This window comes from Ascaphus truei, chromosome 13 (genome assembly GCF_040206685.1).
Source record: "Ascaphus truei isolate aAscTru1 chromosome 13, aAscTru1.hap1, whole genome shotgun sequence".
NCBI classification, from domain to species: Eukaryota; Metazoa; Chordata; class Amphibia; order Anura; family Ascaphidae; genus Ascaphus; species Ascaphus truei.
The window spans coordinates 12565498-12592164 of record NC_134495.1 but is presented as its reverse complement, the minus strand read 5'-3'; the positions used below and the strand labels follow the sequence as shown (position 1 = coordinate 12592164).

The 26667-nt window shown below is 52.3% G+C and overlaps 1 protein-coding gene across 1 annotated transcript in view; it reads right to left on the bottom strand.

Annotated features, from left to right (window-relative positions):
- Positions 1 to 1047: 1047 nt before the first annotated feature.
- Positions 1048 to 26667, bottom strand: part of SEPTIN5 (septin 5) — a 55705-nt gene continuing 30085 nt past the window's right edge. Inside the window, exons 11-14 of the mRNA XM_075568556.1 lie at positions 24740 to 24823; positions 22179 to 22236; positions 11604 to 11689; positions 1048 to 4377 (exon numbers count right to left, since the gene is read on the bottom strand). Of these exons, the coding sequence (XP_075424671.1) occupies positions 11618 to 11689; positions 22179 to 22236; positions 24740 to 24823 (214 nt within the window). The 3' untranslated portion in view covers positions 1048 to 4377; positions 11604 to 11617. The remainder of the gene's footprint in view (positions 4378 to 11603; positions 11690 to 22178; positions 22237 to 24739; positions 24824 to 26667) is intronic.

The following is a 26667-nucleotide window of genomic DNA, read 5'->3' as shown; positions in this document are numbered from 1 at the left end:
AACCCTCTCCAATAGCGCGTCTGGGATCAGATACATTGTAAGGAACGCCAACCCTCTCTAATAGCGCGTCTGAGATCAGATGCATTGTAAGGAACCCCAACCCTCTCCAATAGCGCGTCTGGGATCAGATACATTGTAAGGAACGCCAACCCTCTCTAATAGCGCGCCTGAGATCAGATGCATTGTAAGGAACCCCAACCCTCTCTAATAGCACGTCTGAGATCAGATGCATTGTAAGGAACCCCAACCCTCTCTAATAGCGCGTCTGAGATCAGATGCATTGTAAGGAACCCCCCAACCCTCTCTAATAGCGTGTGTGAGATCAGATGCATTGTAAGGAACGCCAACCCTCTCTAATAGCGCGCCTGAGATCAGATGCATTGTAAGGAACCCCAACCCTCTCTAATAGCGCATCTGAGATCAGATGCATTGTAAGGAAACCCCAACCCTCTCTAATAGCGCGTCTGAGATCAGATGCATTGTAAGGAACCCCAACCCTCTCTAATAGCGCGCCTGAGATCAGATGCATTGTAAGGAACGCCAACCCTCTCTAATAGCGCGCCTGAGATCAGATGCATTGTAAGGAACCCCAACCCTCTCTAATAGCGCGTCTGAGATCAGATGCATTGTAAGGAAACCCCAACCCTCTCTAATAGCGCGTCTGAGATCAGATGCATTGTAAGGAACCCCAACCCTCTCTAATAGCGCGTCTGAGATCAGATGCATTGTAAGGAACCCCAAACCTCTCTAATAGCGCGTCCGAGATCAGATGCATTGTAAGGAACCCCAACCCTCTCTAATAGCACATTCAAAAACACTGGTATAGAGACCAAAGGGCAACATTTAGGACAGAAAGTATTATTATTAAGAATTTGTATCCACAAGTCTTTTCAAACTGAGCGGGGGGACTGGTGTTTGGATAGAAGATTCGCTTCACCCTTTTGGCCACGTTAAAATGTTGCGTTCCAGAGGACAGAGGAAAATGCGTGGCTCCAGTTCCCCAAACGCCACGTATCTCAGTATAACCCCCGAGGCAAAAGCGAAATCTTTATACACACACAGCGGTTTTATTATTCACAATTATTTGCAGGCACAAGCAGCAATGTATATATCCCAGTGATTCCTATTACACCCCCCTGCGGGGCTCCGTACCGATGCGGATATCCTGTCTAACCCTCTGGCAGCTGAAAGGTTAATTGAGTATTAAGCTAAAATGGAAAATGGCTGCTTGGGTCTTGGCTCGGGACGCGGCGGCCTGGTCTGCGACGTGGCTGCACGGTCCGTGAGGCCGTACACACTTTATATGGCAGATTTAAGCTTTAGGGTCATTCCTAGAAAGCAAGAAAGCTAAAAACTTGCGCCCGTGGCCAATATTTACTAAACAGTGCTATTTGTTCCGTAAAACACCTCAGCCTACATTAATCCGGCTGTAAAGGGCCATATTTACTAAATGGTGCAAGGTGGGGTCTTACGGAGTAGCACTGCTTAGTAAACACGTGCCTAAACACGTTCATTTGCGCCGAACCCCCCTCTCACAGGATATCTGCTGGAGGTTTAGAGACAGGGAGAGGACACCGAGTGTGTAATGTGGATACGTTTGTATCTGTGGGGAGGGGGGCGGGGGGGGGCATTCACACCACACACAAGGACATCCCAAATTCCTTTACGCTCCACAAGTCGGCATCAAAACAATCCCCCCACGCGGACACGGTATCTTCTGTACACTTTATTGGGCATGTGTCGTGTGAGCGGGTTTACAGGAAGCCAGCGGCCGTGGAGGTATTGGTCGTACCTGCTAAACATTACTTCTGGATTGAAGTACGCTTTTATTTTTTAAGTGGCACATCGTGGAACACAGAACAAGCCAGGGCTTGCCGGTGTTAACCCATTAGTTGCTGGATGCCTGCAGAACAGATACACGGGTAGGTGGTATCGATACCCACACAACAGGGTATTTCAAAAGTGGCAGGCACCTCCCCCGGCCGAGGGGCCACAGCAGGGGTGGCCACCCTCCAGTCCCCAAGGGCCACCACCCGGTCTTCGGGATATCCCTGCTTCAGCACAGGTGGCTCAATCAGTGGCTCATTCGTTGAGTGCACCACCTGTGCTGAAGCAGGGACACCCTGAAGATCTGACCTGTTGGTGACCCTTGAGGACGGGAGTTAGCCGCCACTGGGCTACACGAGACGTTAATAATATTTTCACAAGTAACTCTTGGAATGCTCTTGGTTTCTGGAAAGAAGTGTGTGGTCAGACAATGCTGAAGCATTTTTTTTAAGGATGGAATTCCCCCAGAGCCAAGCACCTCTATTTTTACAGCTCCTGGCACTTCCCCCTCTGGTCCTTGAGCTGCTTACCGGATTTAAATCTCCTTCCAGGTGAAACAATGGCAGTCAAAGGCAGGGCCAATAGGAAGCCGGATCACCGGCTGTGGCTTCCTATTGGATGGCCAGTTAAATCCCCTCTAAATCCCCGGAAGTGATAGCGGTAACTTCACCAGTAAGTATCTCAGGACCCGCGAGTGCCTGGAGCTCACAAATACTGGTTCAGCTGTGGTGGGACCCTTCTGTTCCAATCCTGTTAAAATGGGGGTTAGTTAGGGTGGATTGCGCCTTTAAGACCGCTTAAGGAGGTACATAGTGTTATCTTGATCAGGATTTAAAGCACAAAGGAGATTCCTTTACCAAAGGGGAAGAAAAAGCCACAGACGCTGCCACGAATATTTGTCTCATTAAAGTGGCACAACTCCGGTAACTTCCACCGCTCTCTGGATGAACACGGAAAAGGGATTATTGTTGAATAAACTAGCACTAGACGACGCGTGTGCAACGCAGATACCCAAGCCTAGCAATTGCCGCATGATTGTCCTTTTAAAAGAGGCCTTTGTGGGCCCTTCATCACTGAAGGGGTTAATTGGTTTACATTGTGTGTAACACGCCAGCCCTGAGCCAGACTTTAGCTGCCGTTTCCTAGCCGTGTCTCCTACAGTCCAGCTTCTTAATTTGCAGACTGGAGTGGAAAAGCAAGTGGCACAGCAGGAGTGTGGAAGAGCGTGGCAGAGAAGAGAGAGATCATTTGTGCGCGACTCTGTCAGATTTCCCTTCGTTTTAACTGGGCTGTTCCCAAGACAAACTATTCCCCTGCAGACAGATGGAAGGTAAAGGGGTGGGGGGGGGGGGGGGGGGTTATGCCACAGGGTTATTCTGCCAAATACGTCGCAGCAAAAGTACAAATTTCCGCTAACAGCGTCTGTGGAAAACCTCTGGCCCCTTCATAAATAATCTTCAGTGATTCCGTTACATGTGTGTAGGAAAGAACAGTCCACAAGAGAGGCTACTGTTAACCCCTTCACTGCATTGCAATACGTTGCTGGCCTCTCTGGCAGCCAAAGGGTTAAGCCCAGATCCACAAAAGGGTGCCCCGCCTTTAGCACCCACTCATATGATGCTTAGCACGCTTTGGTGATATTGTTAAGGCACTCAGTGGTTTAACCACATGGGAGAGCAGTTGACTGTGCAATGGCAGCTTGTCCTTTGTCCTCTTCGGGGGAAAAAGGTGTTGCATGACAATGAGACGTCCGGGGTTTGGGAGGAACCACACGATCAACAAGGCACCTACACGAGAGCAGCTCCCGTTCAAAGACCCAACTCGAATTGTAGGTCAAAAAACGTGTTCTCTGCCAGGGAGGAAGTTATGCAATCTAAGCCAGCATCGTAATTTCAACCCGCAAAACTTCAAGTGGGTCTTTCCAAGAACGGATACTAAACGTGTTTTACACGCCTCGGATATCCCAGGGGAAAGCGACTCCAGTCCTCAAAACCCCCCCAGAAAATCAGACTTTTCAGGATATCCCTGCTTCAGCACAGGTGCTGAAGCAGGGATATCCTTAAAACCAGAGCTGTTGGTGGCCCGTGAGGACTGGAGTTGCCCACCCCTGGGTTAACCCCACATCAGCACCGGAGTGGCCTACAACACAATGGAGACTCCTTCGGGCATGGAAGGGGTTAATCAGAGCCGTTGGGATTATGCAGTGACATTGTCACATGACTTCCAGGTTTGTGATGGACACACACACACACACACACGCCTGGCAAAGAAGACACAGAAATTCCTTTTCTTCCCATCAGATTAGAAGTTAAAAAAAGATGCAGCTACAAGCACAGTGTCTCTGTGCCGGGTGCTGCCTATCATCATATCAATGTATAAACAGAGGGGACACTAAATTAGACAAGTTACATGGTTACCAAGGAGAGAAGTAAAGAGACACACAGGACGAGCTCAGGCAGAGACGCTGGCCCTTTATCTTGCATGTGGATTCCGACTTTCCGAATGTGTCTGTGGGAGGAGGTACAGCACCGATCCACCAGGCCGGAAACCCTAATAAATAACCCAAAAGAGAGAGAGAGAGATTAATGAGCAAGAACAGGTACCAACTGTGACGGGAACACACAAATCAGAGTTTTAAGAGTGCATAGAGTCACTGATTTTCCAAAATAACATCCCCACCCGGCAAAGTGATTCCCGTGATGTGCCAATAGTGAGACCCTGCGGTGTGTTTGCAGTGAAAAAGGGTTCAAAACCATAAGAAATGTACTGTATATCTCAACTACAAGCCGTCGGTTAGCTTCATAGAAACACCTTCTCTAGCACATTTCTTTCGAACGGTCTGCCAGTTATTATTCCAATCCCATGCCTAATAATTGCATAATCAATATATATGGATATATCCGTGTTGATCCCTAATAATGTTGCCGGCATTCAGTCCCCCCTCCCCCCATAAATAAAGAGGTGGTGTTGCAGGTTTTGCATGCTCCTTCCACCTTGATAAATGAATCCTTTCTTCCGCCCATTCTCCAAGATGTTTATAAGAGCTGAATTGGATGTGTGGGAGATGGGAACGCGGTGCCTGACTCATCCGGAACAGCTGTGCGCTCTCCTCTACCTCCTCGCTGGGAAACACGGCTGCCTGCGGGGCATCGCTGAGCCATACGGGGTAAAAGTCCCAGGCGCGGTGCAGACGGAGGGCTCAGGCACGCACGTGTTGTGTCTATATCCAGCCAGCCAACCAACGGGGCTGATCAGAAACCACTTTCCAGACATCCAAGTCCTGGCTCCCTTCCCCAGTACAGCCGAGTACATTGTCAGCCCAGCCAGTTGCCCACGTTATGGCAGTTTGTGTACACCCAGTGTCTGGAATGTGCATATTTGGGATGCTCGGCGTAATCCCCACAAAGCTTTGTAACCAAGCCCCTGATCCCCGGCTGTGCCGTAGTAATATCAATATTTGGGTTATATATGCAATATAAATCAGACGGCACAGAGGTGAGCAGCAGAGGGTCTGCAGTGTCCCCAGGGTCATAGGCTCTACATGCCAGTGTTTGGCAGGCCCTGCAGTCAGCTGTAGGGACATCAGGTGAAGGGGAAACTGGGCATTCACGGATCTGTGTTTCCGGCAGTTTGAAAGTCATATAATAATCGAAGGATTAAACCATTTCGGGGTCACCCCATAAAGGATGTCTGTTGCAAATAAAGCAGGACTGGGTCAACTCCAGTCCAGGTATTAGGGATCCCCGCTTCAGCACAGGTGGCTCAATCAAAGACTGAGCCACCTGTGCTGAAGCAGGGGTATCCTGATAACCTGACCTGTTGGTGGCCCTTGAGGACTGGAGTTGGCCGCCCCTTGACTAACACATGGATACCAGCAGCCATTTTTAAGGTCACCCACAGAAAAAGCAGTCAAATGACTTAACGGATCTGCAGTGACAATTGTCAGTAAAGTGGGTGACGGTATCTCTTCTCCCCAAAACCCTCCCCCCCCCAGCAGGGCCTGCTGCTTCCGTCCTCTCCTTTCAGCACATTTCGGAGCAGTGAACCACAAAATTGGCAGTGAACGGGTTAAAGGAAGCCCTGCATGCGAAGGGTGAGAATATAGACAGCTGTCCCCTTACCCTGCTCTAATTTGGAAACAGGAGCAGAGGAGTAAATGAGGCTGCGCAGCTGTCTGCAGGAAAAGGCAGTTCCCCATCGCAGAGAAGCGGGGGAACCCCCGCACGCGGTGGGAAAAGCACAATAAGGGACTTGTGCGTCTTCACATCTGAGCCACGGTTCTACTTCCAAATAAACCCCATTTATAACCTCACTTTTATTACCAAAGTACCAGGCGGAGCGAGCAACAAGGCCCACTCTGTACCGCCGAGCTCGCTGCCAGGAGGCACTAAGCCAGCACAGTTCCTGCGTCTCCCAGGCAGGGGAACAGGTTTGCGAAACGACTTCGCCAGTTGAGGGGACGGATATTGGATCCCTGGAAACAGACAAGCGCCTGACCAGGGCGGCATTCCTTAACCCCTCAAAAGATTTGTGCACGGACGGGGTTAAATGCACCCCAAGTTCTGGTACCCTTAAAAAAAAAAACCAGCATGGAGGGGGATTCAGGGTTCTGCTCAGGCCCCCGTGATAAACACGGGAAGAACCCCAACCAGACCCACATCCCTGTGTGACTACTGCTTTAGGTACCAGCAATTAGATTGCTAGCTCTTGTGGGCAGGCTCTCTACACCGATATGCAAATCTAACATCACGTACGGAGCTGCTGTACTAATTATCCAAGGAGATGCAGGGTTATGACCAGGGTTTTTTTTTTAACCCCTCCTCTGCCAAAGGGAAGGGGTTAAACAGTTGCTTGTCTGTAGATGCATGTCAGGCCTCTTCCCATCCTGCCGTTGGCCTTGTGTTGTTTTTGATCTGTTTCCAGGTAACACATGGGGTTCTGCGACTTCCTTAAATACCCCAGCACGGTCCCCGGGAGAAGCAGCTTTTTGCAGCATCCCTTACACATTAACCCCATATCTGGCATTCCCCACACAGAGTGTAAGCTCCTCGGGTTAGGATTCTTTGTAACTGTTATAGTGCATTGTTACCAGAATACAAATACCATGTTGGTCGAATGGTAACCAAACTCCGGTGGTGCCCTGTTGCCATTAGCACCTCTCTCTCTGTACAAATCTGTGTATAGCACCAGAGATAAGAACAGCGTCCCTTTGGTATTAATTCTCAGAGGGTTGTGCGCTGCCCAGATGCTGAGCTATGAGAGGAGAGCAGAGCAGCACTGGCTCACGCGCAGTAAGGATGCAGTGCGGGGCCTCGGAACTGCACACCGACCAGGCCAGATGCTGAGCTGAGACAGCAGAGCAGGACTGGCTCACGCGCAGTAAGGATGCAGTGCGGAGCGGCACACAGACACACATGCAGTAAGGATGCAGTGCGAAGCCTCGGAGCGGCACACAGACACACATGCAGTAAGGATGCAGTGCGGAGCCTCGGAGCGGCACACAGACACACATGCAGTAAGGATGCAGTGCGGAGCGGCACACAGACACACATGCAGTAAGGACGCAGTGCGGAGCCTCGGAGCGGCACACAGACACACATACAGTAAGGATGCAGTGCGGAGCCTCGGAGCGGCACACAGACACACATGCAGTAAGAATGCAGTGCGGAGCGGCACACAGACACACATGCAGTAAGGATGCAGTGCGGAGCGGCACACAGACACACATGCAGCAAGGATGCAGTGCGGAGCTTCGGAGCTGCACACAGACACACATGCAGTAAGGATGCAGTGCGGAGCCTCGGAGCGGCACACAGACACACATGCAGTAAGGATGCAGTGCGGAGCCTCAGAGCGGCACACAGACACACATACAGTAGGGATGCAGTACGGAGCCTTGGAGCGGCACACAGACACACATGCAGAAAGGATGCAGTGCGGAGCGGCACACAGACACACATACAGTAAGGATGCAGTGCGGAGCCTCGGAGCGGCACATAGACACACATGCAGTAAGGATGCAGTGCGGAGCCTCGGAGCGGCACACAGACACATGCAGTAAGGATGCAGTGCGGAGCCTCGGAGCGGCACACAGACACACATGCAGTGAGGATGCAGTGCGGAGCCTCGGAGCGGCACACAGACACACATGCAGTAAGGATGCAGTGCGGAGCCTCGGAGCGGCACACAGACACACATGCAGTAAGGATCCAGTGCGGAGCCTCGGAGCGGCACACAGACACACATGCAGTAAGGATGCAGTGCGGAGCGGCACACAGACACACATGCAGTAAGGACGCAGTGCGGAGCCTCGGAGCTGCACACAGACACACATACAGTAAGGATGCAGTGTGGAGCGGCACACAGACACACATGCAGTAAGGATGCAGTGCGGAGCGGCACACAGACACACATGCAGTAAGGATGCAGTGCGGAGCCTCGGAGCGGCACACAGACACACATACAGTAAGGATGCAGTGCGGAGCCTCGGAGCGGCACACAGACACATACAGTAAGGATACAGTGCGGAGCGGCACACAGACACACATGCAGTAAGGATGCAGTGCGGAGCCTCGGAGCGGCACACAGACACACATGCAGTAAGGATGCAGTGCGGAGCGGCACACAGACACACATGCAGTAAGGATGCAGTGCGGAGCGGCACACAGACACACATGCAGTAAGGATGCAGTGCGGAGCGGCACACAGACACACATGCAGCAAGGATGCAGTGCGGAGCTTCGGAGCTGCACACAGACACACATGCAGTAAGGATGCAGTGCGGAGCCTCGGAGCGGCACACAGACACACATGCAGTAAGGATGCAGTGCGGAGCCTCAGAGCGGCACACAGACACACATACAGTAGGGATGCAGTACGGAGCCTTGGAGCGGCACACAGACACACATGCAGTAAGGATGCAGTGCGGAGCGGCACACAGACACACATACAGTAAGGATGCAGTGCGGAGCCTCGGAGCGGCACACAGACACACATGCAGTAAGGATGCAGTGCGGAGCCTCGGAGCGGCACACAGACACACATGCAGTAAGGATGCAGTGCGGAGCCTCGGAGCGGCACACAGACACACATGCAGTAAGGATGCAGTGCGGAGCCTCGGAGCGGCACACAGACACACATGCAGTAAGGATGCAGTGCGGAGCCTCGGAGCGGCACACAGACACACATGCAGTAAGGATCCAGTGCGGAGCCTCGGAGCGGCACACAGACACACATGCAGTAAGGATGCAGTGCGGAGCCTCGGAGTGGCACACAGACACACATGCAGTAAGGATGCAGTGCGGAGCGGCACACAGACAGTAAGGATGCAGTGCGGAGCGGCACACAGACACACATACAGTAAGGATGCAGTGCGGAGCGGCACACAGACACACATGCAGTAAGGATGCAGTGCGGAGCGGCACACAGACACACATGCAGTAAGGATGCAGTGTGGAGCGGCACACAGACACACATGCAGTAAGGATGCAGTGCGGAGCGGCACACAGACACACATGCAGTAAGGATGCAGTGCGGAGCGGCACACAGACACACATACAGTAAGGATGCAGTGCGGAGCGGCACACAGACACACATGCAGTAAGGATGCAGTGCGGAGCGGCACACAGACACACATACAGTAAGGATGCAGTGCGGAGCGGCACACAGACACACGCCTTCTTGTTGGGAACAGCTGCTGTGACCTCAGGATCCCCCTGGATAAGCCGAGCAGCGGCAGCAGTGCGTGTGCGTGTACAGGAGGGGCAGGTCATACAGCCATGGGCAACAGAGCGCCTTCACACCCCCCTGCCAACGCAATGGCGGCATATCCCTCTGGGAGGAAAACTGCCGCCCCATGTGCAGTGAAAGCACTCAGCCATGTAACACCCTCTCTCTACCACTCGCATGAATTCCTCGTTTCCATATGTTTAACAATTTAACAATGGGGCAGGAAAACCTCAACTGTGCAGCGATCAGGCCAGAACCCAAACGCACTGGTTGGTCATTGTGAAAACGCACAACAGATTTGCACAATAGAAAGGTAAATAACATTATTTTTTTTTTTAAAAGGCAAAGAAAATTGGGAAAAAATAATGCGTCCGGCCGTGTGCCTCTCACACCCTTCCCCTGCCAGAAGGGGAAGAAACGCACGGCTCTGCGTGTGATGCATATCGCTCCGCAATGGATTGCAGGCCCCACTGACAGGGAAGGGGTTAACTGGTGCATGTGCTCAGCCTCAGACGCAGTTTGCGCCAGATACCCAGAAGACTAATTACAGGGGGCGTGGGGAAGGGGAGGAGGGGGGAGACAGATGTTCCAGGGAGACGCAAATCAAAAGGTCCCTATTTTTGGCCTGGAATGTTGGCAGCGGAATCAAACGAGGGGAATGTAATCCAGCGAAACATGCTAGCAACCCCCCTCCCCCCTTAACCTCTTCAATGCCAGAGGCCTGGCAAAGCACTGCAGCTCCCCCCTCCCCCACCCCCATGGCAGTGAAGAATCCAGTGTTTCATCTTAGTCACATCTAAGAGGTCACTGCTCGCAGGTTCACTCATCTCCATAGTAATTCCACAACCTCTACACCAGGGGTTAGCCAACTCCAGTCCTCAAGGGCCACCAACAGGTCAGGTTTTCAGGATATCCCTGCTTCAGCACAGGTGGTTCCATCATTCTGGCTGCACCCGCTGTGCTAAAGCAGGGATATCCTGAAAACATGGGCTGTTGGTGACCCTTGAGGACTGGAGTTTGTCACCGCTGGTCTACTGCAATCTCATCTGACCAACAGTACCAGCAGAACCACACACACCACGAGTGCCACGAGTGGAGGAGATTAAGGCCCTTCTTAGAAGGAGAAGGTGTTGCAGAGACTTGCACTGCAGGACGTTGTACAAGCGACGTTTCTATACAGCCCGGATCTTCATCAGTCTCAGAAGGTCCGAAGCAGCTCTGATGAAGAGCCATATTGTGTGGAAACGTTGCTGTAATTATGCAATACATTTTAATGGATAACAGGAAAAGGTGTTTATGTATGTAACGGTGTAAGGAGCTGTCAGAACCTCACAGGCATCTTTATATGAGCACACTGGTATATCAATGCAGAACTGGGGGTGTGTGGGTGTGGGTTGGTGGGTGTGTGTGTGTTGGTGGGTGTGGCTGTGTATTGATGGGTGTGGGTGTGCGTGTTGATGGGTGGTGTGTGTGTGTGTGGATGTGTGGGATGGGTGTGGGGGTGTTGATGGGTGTGTGTGGATGGGTGTGGGGGTATGTGTGCATGGGTGTGTGGGTGGGTATGGGGGTGTGGGTGGATGGGTGTGGGTGGTGGGTGTGTGTGGGGTGGGGGTGTGTGTGGATGCGTGGGTGAGGGGATGAGTGGGTGTATGGATGTGGCCATGGGTGGGAATGGTGGGGGGGTGAGGGAATGGGTGTGTGTCGGGTGGGTGTGTGTGTGTGTGTCTGGAGGGGTGGTGTCAGAGGGATGGATGGGTGTGGATGCGCGTGTGTGTGGGTGAGTGTGGGGATGGATGGGTGTGGTTGTGGGGGTAGGTATGGTTGTGGTTGTGTGTGTGGAGGGGTGGGTAAAAGTGGGAGCAAAAAGTAGCTATGACACACTGCAGGGGCGGGCAGCAATTGAGGGCCACACGTGAAGCCCCTAAGGGCCACCTGTTGCCCACCAATGTCTTACATGAAAGGCAGTACAAACGTGGCCTCTTTAGTGACATCTCTGAACGGTTCAGGATGTGTCCGGCATCAAACGACCCCACAGGACGCACTCTTACCTCCGGGGTGCGTGTTACTCGTCACCGGCAGGTTTCATCCTCATCTGAGCCTGCATCTGAACGATCATCTCTTGCATTCGCCGCAACTGGAAGAGAATCAGAACAGATGGGGGGTCACGGCAAGAGGGCGGGTGGGGGGGTCACGGCAAGAGGGCGGGTGGGGGGGTCACGGCAAGAGGGCGGGTGGGGGGGTCACGGCAAGAGGGCGGGTGGGGGTCTCACGGCAAGAGGGCGGGTGGGGGGGTCACGGCAAGAGGGCGGGTGGGGGGGTCACGGCAAGAGGGTGGGTGGGGGGGTCTCGGCAAGAGGGTGGGTGGGGGGTCACGGCAAGAGGGTGGGTGGGGGGGTCTCGGCAAGAGGGTGGGTGGGGGGTCACGGCAAAAGAGCAAAGGGGATGCGGCAAAAGAACCCAGCTCCCCAGTACACAATTATTCAACTCTTAATGCCATTTGTAATGAGTTTTAATATACTGAGCATTCTTTGATTTCTACAGCAGGTGCAAGATCTTTGTAACACTTTCCTGTTTGTGATCATTTGTTGCCAATATTTCCAGCTGTTTGAGCTGCACACTGTAACAATAGATAATGTTACCTTACTAACATAAGAATACATTGTAGCTGCTGAGTTACACTGATTTTGAACCCTGGGAAGCTGGATCTTTGCTGATCGATCAAAGGAGAACGAATTGATTGGCAGCGGCAGCTAAGGGAATTAGTTTTCAATAAAGGAAATCAAAGGCTATATACAGTATAGATATAGACAGAGAGAGAGAGAGGGAGAGATCGGTACCGTGTTAGCCGAGCTTAATAATAAAAAACGAATAGACAATACCGTTCTGTGGCTAACGAAATGCTTTTCGAGATACACTGATCTCTTCTTCCGGCGATGTTACAATGGATGAAGCAAGCAAGGGGTTTACTTAAAAACAGTGCAACCTGGAATGTATCTGACTGAAGCCTATCCCTCCCCCCTGTGCACTATGCGATTTATGACTTACGGTGTTAAATGGTCCCTGAATGTTAGTGATTTAAGAGTGTGAACTCTCTTCCCATGAGCGCTAAAGGCCATGTCTATATATACTGCGCTATATGAATGCACACACAGCTGTCTCATGTACAATATTATTATATCCCCATATACCAATAGGGACTACATAGTATCCACACACATTTATAGTAATGCAACACCCTCTTACATTTCCACACCTACCATTGGTAGACACTCCCCCTCCACACACACCTTGTGTAAAGCGCTGTATACACTGTGGGCGCTTTATAAATTTATATTTATATATACACACACACACACGCACACACACACGCACGCCGAGTGCTTATCTGCGGCAGGATCCGGCGCGATCTCCGTCTTCTTCCCTGTAAATTGTACTCTTTCCCCTGCAGGCCCTGAAAAATGGCTGCGCAGCGGCAAATAACACTGCATTGCCATGGCAACGGGACGCTACGTGACATCAAACCATTTTTTCAGGACTTGCAGGGGAGAAGACCGAGATCGCCTCACCACGCCGCAGGTGAGGGGAGGGGGGGTGAGTGAGGTTTTTTTAGGGGGTGGGGGGGTCAGTGGGTTTTTCCCTAGTTTGTCGAGATTATACAATATTCCTAGAGGTACATATGTCGGTTCTGTATTGCACGGCCCCGCAGTCAGTGTATATATATATATATATAATATTCCTAGAGGTACATGTGTCGGTTCTGTATTGCACGGCCCCGCAGTCAGTGTATATATATATATATAATATTCCTAGAGGTACGTGTCGGTTCTGTATTGCACGGCCCCGCAGTCAGTGTATATATATATATATAATATTCCTAGAGGTACATGTGTCGGTTCTGTATTGCACGGCCCCGCAGTCAGTGTATATATATATATATAATATTCCTAGAGGTACATGTGTCGGTTCTGTATTGCACGGCCCCGCAGTCAGTGTATATATATATATATAATATTCCTAGAGGTACGTGTCGGTTCTGTATTGCACGGCCCCGCAGTCAGTGTATATATATATAATATTCCTAGAGGTACATGTGTCGGTTCTGTATTATAAGGCCCCGCAGTCAGTTTATATATATAATATTCCTAGAGGTACATGTGTCGGTTCTGTATTGCACGGCCCCGCAGTCAGTGTATATATATATATATATATATATATATAATATTCCTAGAGGTACATGTGTCGGTTCTGTATTATAAGGCCCCGCAGTCAGTGTATATATATATATATATATATATAATATTCCTAGAGGTACATGTGTCGGTTCTGTATTATAAGGCCCCGCAGTCAGTTTATATATATAATATTCCTAGAGGTACATGTGTCGGTTCTGTATTGCACGGCCCCGCAGTCAGTGTATATATATAATATGCCTAGAGGTACATGTGTCGGTTCTGTATTGCACGGCCCCGCAGTCAGTGTATATATATATAATATTCCTAGAGGTACATGCGTCGGTTCTGTATTGCACGGCCCCGCAGTCAGTGTATATATAATATTCCTAGAGGTACATGTGTCGGTTCTGTATTGTAAGGCCCCGCAGTCAGTGTATATATATAATATTCCTAGAGGTACACGTGTCGGTTCTGTATTGCACGGCCCCGCAGTCAGTATATATATATATATATATAATATTCCTAGAGGTACATGTGTCGGTTCTGTATTGCACGGCCACGCATATATATATATATATATTCATGAATACAAATTTATGCAACTGTTCGGGACACTTAGCAGTGGCCTAAACAGAGATCGAAATTTTATGAGTCATTACTGACACTAGCGAACTCTCTTCCCATGAGCGCTAAAGGCCATGTCTGTACATACTACTGTGCTATATGTATGCACACACAGCTGTCTCTCACACATACTAATACTCCTTATTTCTCCATCCATATACACCAATAGGGACCACATAGTATCCACACACACTTTTAGTTGTGCTACAAACTCTCACATTTCCACACCCACCCACACCATTTATATCCCTCTCACTCCACACACACCTCGTGTAGAGCACTGTTTATACTGTGGGCTCTCCATTCATTTTTATTCACACTGATACACATACACACTCTTTCTTCACTTGCTTTCAGTTACCCTTTGACACCTCTAGCCATAAAACACATCCACACCGGGGGAAGGACAAGCACAGATAACATTCCAAGAGACACTGTTTTCAAGTTATCCTTGCTTCATTCATTGTAACATCGCCGGAAGAAGAGATCAGTGTATCTCGAAAGCTCGCACAAATAAAAGCATTTCGTTAGCCACAGAACGGTATCATCTATTTATTTTTTGATTATATATATATATATATATATATATATATAATATTCCTAGAGGTACATGTGTCGGTTCTGTATTGCACGGCTCCGCAGTCAGTGTATATATATAATATTCCTACAGGTACACGTGTCGGTGCTGTATTGCACGGCTCCGCAGTCAGTGTATATATATAATATTCCTACAGGTACACGTGTCGGTGCTGTATTGCACGGCCCCGCAGTCAGTGTATATATATATAATATTCCTACAGGTACACGTGTCAGTTCTGTATTGCACGGCCCCGCAGTCAGTGTATATATATAATATTCCTACAGGTACACGTGTCGGTTCTGTATTGCACGGCCCCGCAGTCAGTGTATATATATAATATTCCTACAGGTACACGTGTCGGTGCTGTATTGCACGGCCCCGCAGTCAGTGTATATATATAATATTCCTACAGGTACACGTGTCAGTTCTGTATTGCACGGCCCCGCAGTCAGTGTATATATATAATATTCCTACAGGTACACGTGTCGGTGCTGTATTGCACGGCCCCGCAGTCAGTGTATATATATAATATTCCTACAGGTACACGTGTCGGTGCTGTATTGCACGGCCCCGCAGTCAGTGTATATATATAATATTCCTACAGGTACACGTGTCAGTTCTGTATTGCACGGCCCCGCAGTCAGTGTATATATATAATATTCCTACAGGTACACGTGTCGGTGCTGTATTGCACGGCCCCGCAGTCAGTGTATATATATAATATTCCTACAGGTACACGTGTCGGTGCTGTATTGCACGGCCCCGCAGTCAGTGTATATATATAATATTCCTACAGGTACACGTGTCGGTGCTGTATTGCACGGCCCCGCAGTCAGTGCTGCTGTTTCTGCCTCCCTTGGATGCGTCACCGGACGCCTGTGCTTATCCCTGCCTGGACTCCGCTCCTCATCCTACAAGCCTCAGTGAATAAGTCCGTTTCCATTTGCTGGATGCAGGCAGGACACGTGCCCGTCCCATGGCGGGAGCTCGGAGCGGGCAGCGGGGAGAGAAGCTGGGGCGGGATGAAGTTTCAGGGTGAAGCACGGGAGGGCGGAGGACTCCACGCTCACTCAAATCATCACACTGCGCTGCACAATAGTACTGAGCATCCACACAAGCTTCCAGGCACAACACTTGCCTTTCATTAGGAATATTCCATTCTATATTTTTTTCCATCAACAATTCTAAATGATTGGGGAAGAAATATGTGCATTTGGATTCCCGCTTCAAATCCTGGAACGCTTTTAAAATGGCTGCCATTTCCCCCCCCCCCCCCCCCCCCCCAATAATGGAATGAAGATATGACACACATGCGGCTTTGACCACTGCCGGCGACGCATGGCAAACCTCTTTCCCGCCTAAACCCACTCAATTATGTCCCCGCTGCCTTTCTGGCAGTGACGGGGTTAACCGTTGCACAACCACGCGAGATCCGCTTGGGACTTCCTCCTCCTGAAACCGCTGCCCCCCGTCATTAACCGCGTACGCAGAAAGAGCGATACGCTTAGGAGCCAGATTTTTCTTTTTCAAAATGGCCGCCAAACCGCAGGCCGACGGATGACGATGCAACTTCCTACTGGACAACCGGGCCGCCATGTTTATAATATAAACCAGCAAGTATATCAGGGACAAGGGGGTCCCCGCAGCTGAAAATAGAGCGGCCTAGCTCCGGGGAACGGCCAGTTGGAATACTCGCGGCACGCGTGGCCAACTGCAGTCCTCAAGGGCCACCAACCGGTTAGGTTTTAAGGCTATTCCTGCTTGGTGGCTCAATCAATGACCTGTGCTGAAGCAGAGATATCCTCAAAACCTGACCCGTTGGTGGGCCTGGGGGACTGGAGTTGGCCGCCCCTGCAGTATCCCATAAATATTGTGCCCACCCCCATTGCTGTGACCCCCGGTAACAGAAATGGCTCACATCAGGCAGCTCTGACACCTCTCTTCACAAACATCTCCTTCCTGTTCGTGTTAACACTTCTGCTGCCCCTGGCAACCAAGCGGTTAATAGCTTTGCGATGATGTGGTTTCTCCTTTAAGGCAGGGGGGGGCTCAACTCCAGTCCTCAAGCTCCCCGCCCCCCCCAACAGGTCAGGGTTTCAAGATATCACAGCTTCAGCACAGGTGGCTCAATCAGAGGCTCAGTCAAAGACTGAGCCACCTGTGCTGAAGCATGGACGGATTGATCCACCTATGCTGAAGCATGGACTGATTGAGCCATGCGTGCTGAAGCAGGGACTGATTGAGGCACCTCTGCTGAAGCTGGGAATGATTGAGCCACCTGTGCTGGATCTGGGACTGACAGCCACCTGTGCTGAGGCAGGGAATATACTGAAAACCTGACCTGTTAGGGGGGGGGGGAGAGAACTGGAGTTGGGCCCCCCGCTCTAAGGAGCAGAATTGATTCCCAGGACCTGCACATTGTGTGTTAATATTAGTCCATTTTTTTCTGGACCATTTACATGTATTATATTCATTTATTGCACACGTTCAACGTGTATTCATGTGTCACTTTGTATTGTTATTGCAATGGTCACATATTCGATGACCGTGCGTTTTTCGGGTAACATTTACACACGTGCAGCGTGCGCAGGGAATCCCTCCCTGCAGGAGGCGCAAAGACATTCAAGGGTGATTTAAAGGGTCAAATTATCGCCATCGATAACTTCTTAAGAATAATTCAGTCAGCCTTAAAATAAATGTGTCCCTTACTTAATTGCCGTGAAAAATATGTGTTTTTATTTTTACCCTTGGTTGTTTTTCGGGGGGTTAACCTACCGAGTGCTGGTGGCATTAATTGCCTACCTAGAAACCGTGCCACTTATTTTATCACGCAGGACCTAGGAAGGTCTGCCCCTTTAAAAAGGTGCAATCCCCCCCCACCAGACAGGTCTGCTGGCAGTGACGGGGTCAAGGGAGTATCTCAACAGTAACCCAACTCCTGCAGTGTAGCCACCTTGTTTAGCCAGGAGAAGGGGGGATGGGGGTGGGAAGGAATTTGAAAGTGGGGGAGGGGCGACAGGCAGACAGGATGTTCCCACGATGCTCGCTGTACTGGTTTAAAAATACCTTCGGTACAGAGATGACAAGGAGAGAGTATTTGGGGAGATACCACAGCCAAGGAAAACAAGCTCGCAATGCTAACGCTGCACAGCTGAAAAAGCGGCAGTCACAGAGGCAAAAAGGTGTACTATACAGTGTGTGTGTGTGTGTGTGTGTGTGTGTGTGTGTGTGTGTGTGTGTGTGTGTGTGTGTGTGTGTGTGTGTGTATATATATATGTATAGCATGCATTGGCTTAGGGTTGCTCATGTAATGTGAGCATGAGATAAAAAGTGGCACTGTGTGCTCATTTGCATGTCATTTCCCAGAATCCCTTGCTGCAGTGGAAGTGCTGTTTGCTGGGTGATAATGGTGAAAGACAGGGTTGCAGACCTGTCTAAGACATGCAAATGAATATACAGGAATATTTATATATATATATATATATATATATATATATATATATATATGTGTTCGACAAACCTATACATTTGCTCGCCCCGGGCGAGTGGATTTAACCCCCGGGCGAGTAAATATTGGCCCAAGCAGCACACGTTTGGTACTAGGTGGCGAGTAGATTTTTTGGTGATTTGTCAACCACTGTATATATATATATATATATATATATATATATATATATATATATATATATAAACAAACATACATACAAACGCACAGAAATATCACCTGCTTGCAATCTTAGCAACATGTGTAGTGTGTGTGTATCTTTGTACATGTGGCAGCTGTATCCCTGTCGGATGGGAGCGAGTTCTGGTACTGTGGGTCACAGCATTGTGGGCCGACTTATAAACGACTTTGCACAGTGTTCATTTAATATCTAAGGGATGGAGCCTTTCAGAAAACCAACCCCTGCGTGTGTAAAAGGAACACGGAACTTGGTGTGCAAATACAGAACATAGCGGTACTCCTGGTCTGTAAACAATAAAGACGTAATACTCAGCACCATTGCGTTTAGCGGCTTATTCCAGGCGGTGGGGGGTTGGTCTGGCGCTGTCGCACTGATGGGGCCCTCAGTGGCTGCATTCCTTAGGAGTGTGTGTACGTGGCAGTATCTTAGTGTGTGTGCGCATATGCGTGTGCGTATCAGGCTGTGAATTTGTGCAGCGTGAATGCAAAGCATTCTGTCAGTAGAGGGGTTAATGTTTGTCTGCCCCGAGTCCTCTAAACACCAAAGTGCGAGCGTTATCAGAGCAAACTCTGAGTGAGGCGCAGGGGGTCCTCCCGAGGCCTGGGCACCCCTTCTAAAAATCAACGTTGCACAGATGTTGGGAGTGGGCAGCTCATCCCTCCCCTCACCAGCGAGCCAGGTTCATCCCAGAAAAGCCCACTGTAGCCTTCTGTCCATCAACCGGTCAGGTTTCCATGATATCCCTGCTTCAGCACAGGCGGCTCAATCTCAAACTGAGCCACTGATTGAGCCGCCAATGCTGAAGCAGGGATATGCTGGAAACCTGACCTGTTGGTGGCCCTTGAGAACTGGAGTTGGCCACCCCTGATCTGTCACGTTATCGGACAGCGTGCAGGACTAGTATATGCGGTTACCATAATCACAGAGGGCCCCCCTGCACAATCTATTACGGACCACGGTCTCCGATCCCTGGCCTTTGCTTCCCTGTCAGTGGCACTCTAATAAGCTGTAATACACTCTTCTAATTACCGTGGCACTACACGTGGCTGAGACAGTTACAGGGGGACAGAGATAACCCCTGTGCAATCAGGAAAAAAAACACAGCCCAATAAATGCAGGCAGGGTTCACCATAGAAAGCAGATCAGACTGAAATACGCCACGCTGCGTTCCGGGGATAATTCACGCGGACGTCCCTCGCTGTGAGTCAGAGTGCCGCCGCGTTCTGTAACCGCCAATTACTTGAGTGATTGACACTTCTAAGGCCGTGTAACTGCAGGTGGCACAGTGCCCTCTGGTGACAGCACAAGTTACTGCTACAAGTTGACTATAATGGTGACTTGAGCCGGATAATGCAGAATATCCGGGCTTGAAAGGCAGGACAGAATATCAGTGTGTACAGCAAGGCAAAGAAAGGGGGACTGGGAACGGGAGAGCGAGGGGGGAAGCGCGAGGGGGGGTGGGGGTGAGAGCAGGGGGGGGAAGGGGGAGAGCGGGGGGGGGGAAGGGGGAGAGCGGGGGGGGGGGAAGGGGGAGAGCAGGGGGGGGGAAGGGGGAGAGCAGGGGGGGGGAAGGGGGAGAGCGGGGGGGGGAAGGGGGAGAGCGGGGGGGGAAGGGGGAGGGAGCAGGGTGGAAGGGGGAAAGGGCGGGGGATTCCGGGGAGAGAGAGGGGGGGGGAGGGGGAGAGGGCGGGGGGAAGGGGCGGCGTGGAGGGAGAGAGGGCGGGGGGAAGGGGCGGCGTGGAGGGAGAGAGGGCGGGGGGAAGGGGCGGCGTGGAGGGAGAGAGGGCGGGGGGAGAGGGCGGGGGGTTCCGGGGGGAGAGAGAGGGGGGGGAAGGGAGAGAGGGCGGGGGGAAGGGGCGGCGTGGAGGGGGAGAGGACGGGGGGAGGGGGGAGAGGGCAGGGGGTTGGGGAGAGGGCAGGGGGTTGGGGGAGAGGGAGGGAAAGCGGGGGGGAGGGAAAGCGGGGGGAGGGAGGGAAAGTGGGGGGGAGGGAGGGAAAGCGGGGGGTGGAAGGGAAGCGGGGGGAAGGCAACAGAGGGAGGGAAGGCAAAGGAGGGGGGAAGGCAAAAGATGGGGGAAGGCAAAGGAGGGAGAGCAGGGGGGAGGGAGAGCAGGGGGGAAGGGAGAGCAGGGGGGAAGGGAGAGCAGGGGGGAAGGGAGAGCAGGGGGGGAGGGAGAGCAGGGGGGGAGGGAGAGCAGGGGGGAGGGAGAGCAGGGGGGAGGGAGAGCAGGGGGAGGGAGAGCAGGGGGGAGGGAGAGCAGGGGGGGAGAGCAGGGGGGGAGGGAGAGCAGGGGGGGAGGGAGAGCAGGGGGGGAGGGAGAGCAGGGGGGGAGGGAGAGCAGGGGGGGAAGGTGAGGAGGGGAGGGAGAGCCGGCGGAGGGGGGGAGGGAGAGCCGGCGGAGGGGGGGGGGGAGGAAGAGCAGGGGGGCTCTATACCTTATTGCCACTCTCTTCCTGTTAGATTGTAAGCTCCATGGGGCAGAGTCCTCACCTACTGTACCAGTGTCTGGGAGCGCGGTCTTTTCACGGTTACGGTCTTTGCACTTCATTGCGCGGCAGATAAATATGAATAATAATCTCTCTCTCTTCGCGCCATCTCAATATTTAACCTTGTGAAGATTGAGATAATGTGTGTGGCTATCATCACCTCCATTTTGGCCTAACCGCCATTTTGAGTGTTTGCTTGTATGTAAGCTTATTTGTTTCTGTGAATGTTTGATTCTGCAGAGTATCGCTCCTGGATGTAACCCACCCTTGTGTAATTCCTACAAGGCATGCAAGAATTGAAATTACATTCGTAAGAGGTTTTTCCTGCCTTAGATAATTCTGCTGACTTTAGGTTCTGTTATCTGACAGCTACAGTACACGCAGGGCTGGACACAGTAACTCCCTTATGTCACAAGGTTAAGGGCGGCCCACATATATGGTATATAGGATAAGAATATAGCAATGTAAAGCATATTTATGTATCAACCAATATGTATTTTTGTATGTCATCATATTATTATTTATCTCTAAGCCAGCCCCCTTAAGGGGTGTATTACTCATTTTGAAATGTATAAAATGTGATACTAAGCAATATGTTGGCAGAGGCCTGAGTTCATTTATGAATTCTTTTCTCTCAATTGTGCCTTGGTACAGATAAACTCATGTTGTTACTTTTTGAACCCTTGACTCATTGATTTTATTTCTACGCTTTGACAACCTGTTCACTGCCAGAGGGGGGCCTTAAACGCATGGCACAGCACTGCAGGTCTGAAGGGGTTAAACAGTCCATCACAATGCCCCAGCATGCACTGCCCTCCCCGCCTCCAGCAGTCACGTTAACCCCGTGTTGTCTTTTATTGTAAGGATGGACTGGCATTATTAGCAGCTGTATTTATTAACCCTCTGCAATCAGTTTCAGGCGTCTCCGGTTTACGTTTTACTCCCAGTTGGGAAGCAAAATGCAGCATGTGGACCCTCCACCCTCACCCCACCCTTCCCTCCTTTTCCCACCCCCCCCCTCCACGACAGCAAAAGAGTTTAAACTGGCAGATTGTTAATATGAGCAGCACCCACCTCAGCCTCCTTCTGCTGCAGAATCATGTCCTTGTCCAGTCGTTCCTCTCCCACCGGCCTGGAGTAAGGGGGGGAGAGAGAAGGGAGGAAAGGGGGGGAGAGAGAAGGGAGGGAAGGGGGAGAGAGAGAAGGGAGGGAAGGGGGAGAGAGAGAAGGGAGGGAAGGGGAGAGAGAGAAGGGAGGGAAGGGGAGAGAGAGAAGGGAGGGAAGGGGGGAGAGAGAAGGGAGGGAGGGGGGGAGAGAGAAGGGAGGGAGGGGGGGAGAGAGAAGGGAGGGAGGGGGGGAGAGAGAAGGGAGGGAGGGGGGGAGAGAGAAGGGAGGGAGGGAGGAGGGGAGAGGAGGGAGGGAGGAGGGGAGAGGAGGGAGGGGAGGAGGGGAGAGGAGGGAGGGGAGGAGGGGAGAGGAGGGAGGGGGGGGAGAGAAGGGAGGGAAGGGGGAGGGAAGGGGGAGAGAGAAGGGAGGGAGGAGGAGAGAGAAGGGAGGGAGGGGGGGAGAGAGAAGGGAGGGAGGGGGGGAGAGAGAAGGGAGGGGGAGAGAAAGAAGGGAGGGAGGGGGGGGAGAGAGAAGGGAGGGAGGAGGGGAGAGGAGGGAGGGGGGGAGAGAAGGGAGGGAGGGGGGGAGAGAAGGGAGGGAGGGGGGGAGAGAAGGGAGGGAGGGGGGGGAGAGAAGGGAGGGAGGGGGGGAGAGAAGGGAGGGAGGGGGGGGAGAGAAGGGAGGGAGGGGGGGGGAGAGAAGGGAGGGAGGGGGGGGAGAGAAGGGAGGGGGGGGAGAGAAGGGAGGGAGGGGGAGAGAAGGGAGGGAGGGGGAGAGAAGGGAGGGAGGGGGGGAGAAGGGAGGGAGGGGGAGAGAAGGGAGGGAGGGGGGGAGAAGGGAGGGAGGGGGGGAGAGAAGGGAGGGAGGGGGGGAGAGAAGGGAGGGAGGGGGGGAGAGAAGGGAGGGAGGGGGGGGAGAGAAGGGAGGGAGGGGGGGAGGGAAGGGAGGGAGGGGGGGAGAGGAGGGGGGGAGAGAAGGGAGGGAGGGGGGGAGAGAGAAGGGAGAGGAGGGAGGGGGGGGAGAGGAGGGAGGGGGGGGAGAGGAGGGAGGGGGGGGGAGAGGAGGGAGGGGGGGGGAGAGGAGGGAGGGGGGGGGAGAGGAGGGAGGGGGGGAGAGAAGGGAGGGGGGGGAGAGACGGGAGGGAGGGGCGGGGGAGAAGGGAGGGAGGGGGGGGAGAGAAGGGAGGGAGGGGGGGGAGGGAAGGGAGAGGGGGGGGAGGGGAGGGGGGGAGAGAAGGGAGGGAGGGGGGAGAGAAGGGAGGGAGGGGGGAGAGAAGGGAGGGAGGGGGGGAGAGAAGGGAGGGAGGGGGGAGAGAAGGGAGGGGGGGGAGAAGAAAGAGAGGGAGGGGGGGAGAAAGAGAGGGAGGGGGGAGAAAGAGAGGGAGGGGGGGAGAAAGAGAGGGAGGTGGGGAGAAAGAGAGGGAGGGGGGGAGAAAGAAAGGGATGGGGGGAGAAAGAAAGGGAGGGGGGGAGAAAGAAAGGGAGGGGGGGAGAAGGAAAGGGAGGGGGGGAGAAAAAGAGGGAGGGGGGAGAAAGAGAGGGAGGGGGGAGAAAGAGAGGGAGGGGGGAGAAAGAGAGGGAGGGGGGACAAAGAGAGGGAGGGGTAGAGAAAGAGAGGGAGGGGGAGAAAAAGAGAGGGAGGGGGAGAGGAGAGAAAATAGAGTGGGGGGGAGAGAGGGAAAGAGAGAGAAGAGGGAGGGGAGAGAGAAGGGAGGGAAGGGGGAGAGAGAAGGGAGGGAAGGGGGAGAGAGAGAAGGGAGGGAAGGGGGAGAGAGAGAAGGGAGGGAAGGGGGAGAGAGAGAAGGGAGGGAAGGGGGAGAGAGAGAAGGGAGGGAAGGGGGAGAGAGAGAAGGGAGGGAAGGGGGAGAGAGAGAAGGGAGGGAAGGGGGGAGAGAGAAGGGAGGGGGTAGAGAGAGAAGAGAGGGAAGGGGGAGAGAGAAGAGAGGGAGGGAAGGGGGGGAGAGAGAGAAGGGCGGGAGAGAGAAGGGAGGGGGTAGAGAGAGAAGAGAGGGAAGGGGAGAGAGAGAAGGGAGGGGGGTGAGAGAGAAGAGAGGGAAGGGGGAGAGAGAGAAGGGAGGGGGTAAAAAGAGAAGAGAGGGAAGGGGGAGAGAGAGAAGGGAGGGGGTAGAGAGAGAAGAGAGGGAAGGGGGAGAGAGAGAGGAGAGGGAAGGGGGAGAGAGAGAGAGAGGAGATGGAGGGGGAGAGAGAGAGGAGAGAGAGAAGGGAGACAGAAGAGAGGGAGGGGGTGTAACCATGAGGGATAGAGGGGGTGTGTAGAGTGGGGGATGAGGGAGTGGGGGTGAGGGAGTGGGGGGTGAGGGAGAGGAGAGGAAGAAGGGAGACAGAAAAGAGGGAGGGGTTTAGACATGAGGGATAGAGGGTGGTGTGTAGAGTAGGGGGTGAGGGAGTGGGGGGTGAGGGAGAGGGGGGTGAGGGAGAGGAGAGAGAGGAGAGAGAGCAGGGATCAGAGCTGCCATTATGAACGCACGCAGTGGCACCAGAGAAGCGCAATGCTGCCTCTGTACATACTTGCCCGTGCGGTTTAGCCTCTCGGAGCGGAAGTTCTCGTAGTGCAGATCCTGAGTGACCTCCTGCAGGTCCTGCATGTGTGTCCTGCAAAGGGCAGGGAGGGGGAGAGACAGGCACCATGTGAGGGAGCGTCCCAGAAAACAAGAGCGTGGCGAAACGCGCGGGCGGATTTCTGTGTCCCTTTTTTCCTATTCCAATATGTCCTGAATAAGGTTGTTTTGATTTTCTCTAACTGATGGGGTTCCCGTGATGTGTTCCAAGCTGTGACTAGTTTATAATGAAGCCAAAGATCCTCGCGGAGCGGCACATGGATCCGCTTTGAGAACGGGAAGTTAAAACATGTTGGATTTGGTACTGTTCTCCTGCTAGGAAAAATAAATAAAAACAACTCTTAATCTCAATGTATCCAGGTAACTCGTTCTTATTCTGACCCAGCGATGGTCGGAGTTACTGGACACACACAGAAAGGCAGGGGGGGGCTCAACTCCAGTCCTCAAGCCCCTGCCAACAGGTCAGGTTTTCAGGAGATCCCAGCTTCAGCACAGGTGGCTCAATCAGTGGCTCAGTCTTTGACTGAGCCACCGGTGCTGAAGCAGGGATTTCCTGAAAACCTGACCTGTTGGGGGTGGGCTTGAGGACTGGAGTTGAAAACCTCAGCGTTAAGGGGATGTATCAATGTTTGCCCTTTGTGTAGATTAAACCAAGTCAGCTGATGTGGATCCAGTCTGAATAACCTTTTGCAAGAAGGGTCTGAGACGTGGTTGCCAAGTGCATTGTATTCTCCTTTGGCAATACAGTGGGGTTCGCCCCCCAAAAATCTGTACTGGCGTCTCCCAAGCAGTATAGCGGGGTCCTGAGCCCGTGTAAGGACTGTGCACTTAGTAACTCCCCAAACTGCAGCTTGGCGTGGGTATTATAGCTGTCACTCACTGCGGGAGCTGCCAAAGTCGATTCCCACAATGCTTTGCATCCAAAGCAGCAAGGCATTGTGGGGCGTCACTTTGGAAGCTCCCGCAGTGAGTGACAGCTATACCCCCCCATACTGCCTGCACACACTGAGGGGCAGTTTGGGGGATTATTAAGTGTATTCCCTCCACAAGCTCAGGACACTATACTGCCTGGGATCGGTCACACAGGTTTGTTAGCGATAAGATTTATTAATAAGGGGTTCGCTGAACAAAAGGTTGGAAACAGAAGGATTAAATATGTCCCCTGCACTGCAGGAGCGGTTTGCTAAAGACCAAGCCTTGTAGTGTGTGCGCACAGGGAGCCACCAGGGGGAGCTCTTGGACCATTTTCTGTGCATATAAGCAGAGCACTGCCGCTCCCCTCCCTGGTCCTGTCTGTGTTAGGATGAATACAGGCCGGTTTCTTGTATTCTTGTACAGGAGGGTCCGACTCCATCCTCCAAGTACAGGAAATCATTAGCACTGCTGCTACGCTTCAAAAAGGGGGCTGGGAGTAGTGCACTTTTGGCCTCAGTTTGCAGCTGCTTGGCGATGCTTTCCTGACTATCAGTGACGGGCAGTAATGACCCTAAAGAATCCCTGCAGCCTTCCTGCAGATTAGTGACAAATAATTTGATGACGGGAAAGGGATGTGAGCAGTGGCTGCAGTGTGTGCAAGTGTGTGCAAGTGTGTGCGCGCGCGAAGGTGTGTGTGCAATTAATCTAAGTAAAGGATGTTTTTTTTCTCTCTTCACTTACAACACAGTTAAACCACAAACATATCACATGCTCCTTATCCAGTCCTCCAGACCCCCCCCAACAGGTCAGGTTTTCAGGATATCCCAGCTTCAACACAGGTGGCTCAATCAGAGGCTATCGAAGACCAAGACACTGATTGAGCCACCAGTGCTGAAGCAGGGACTGATTGAGCCACCCGAGCTGAAGCTGGGACTGATTGGGCCAAGGATATCCTGAAAACCT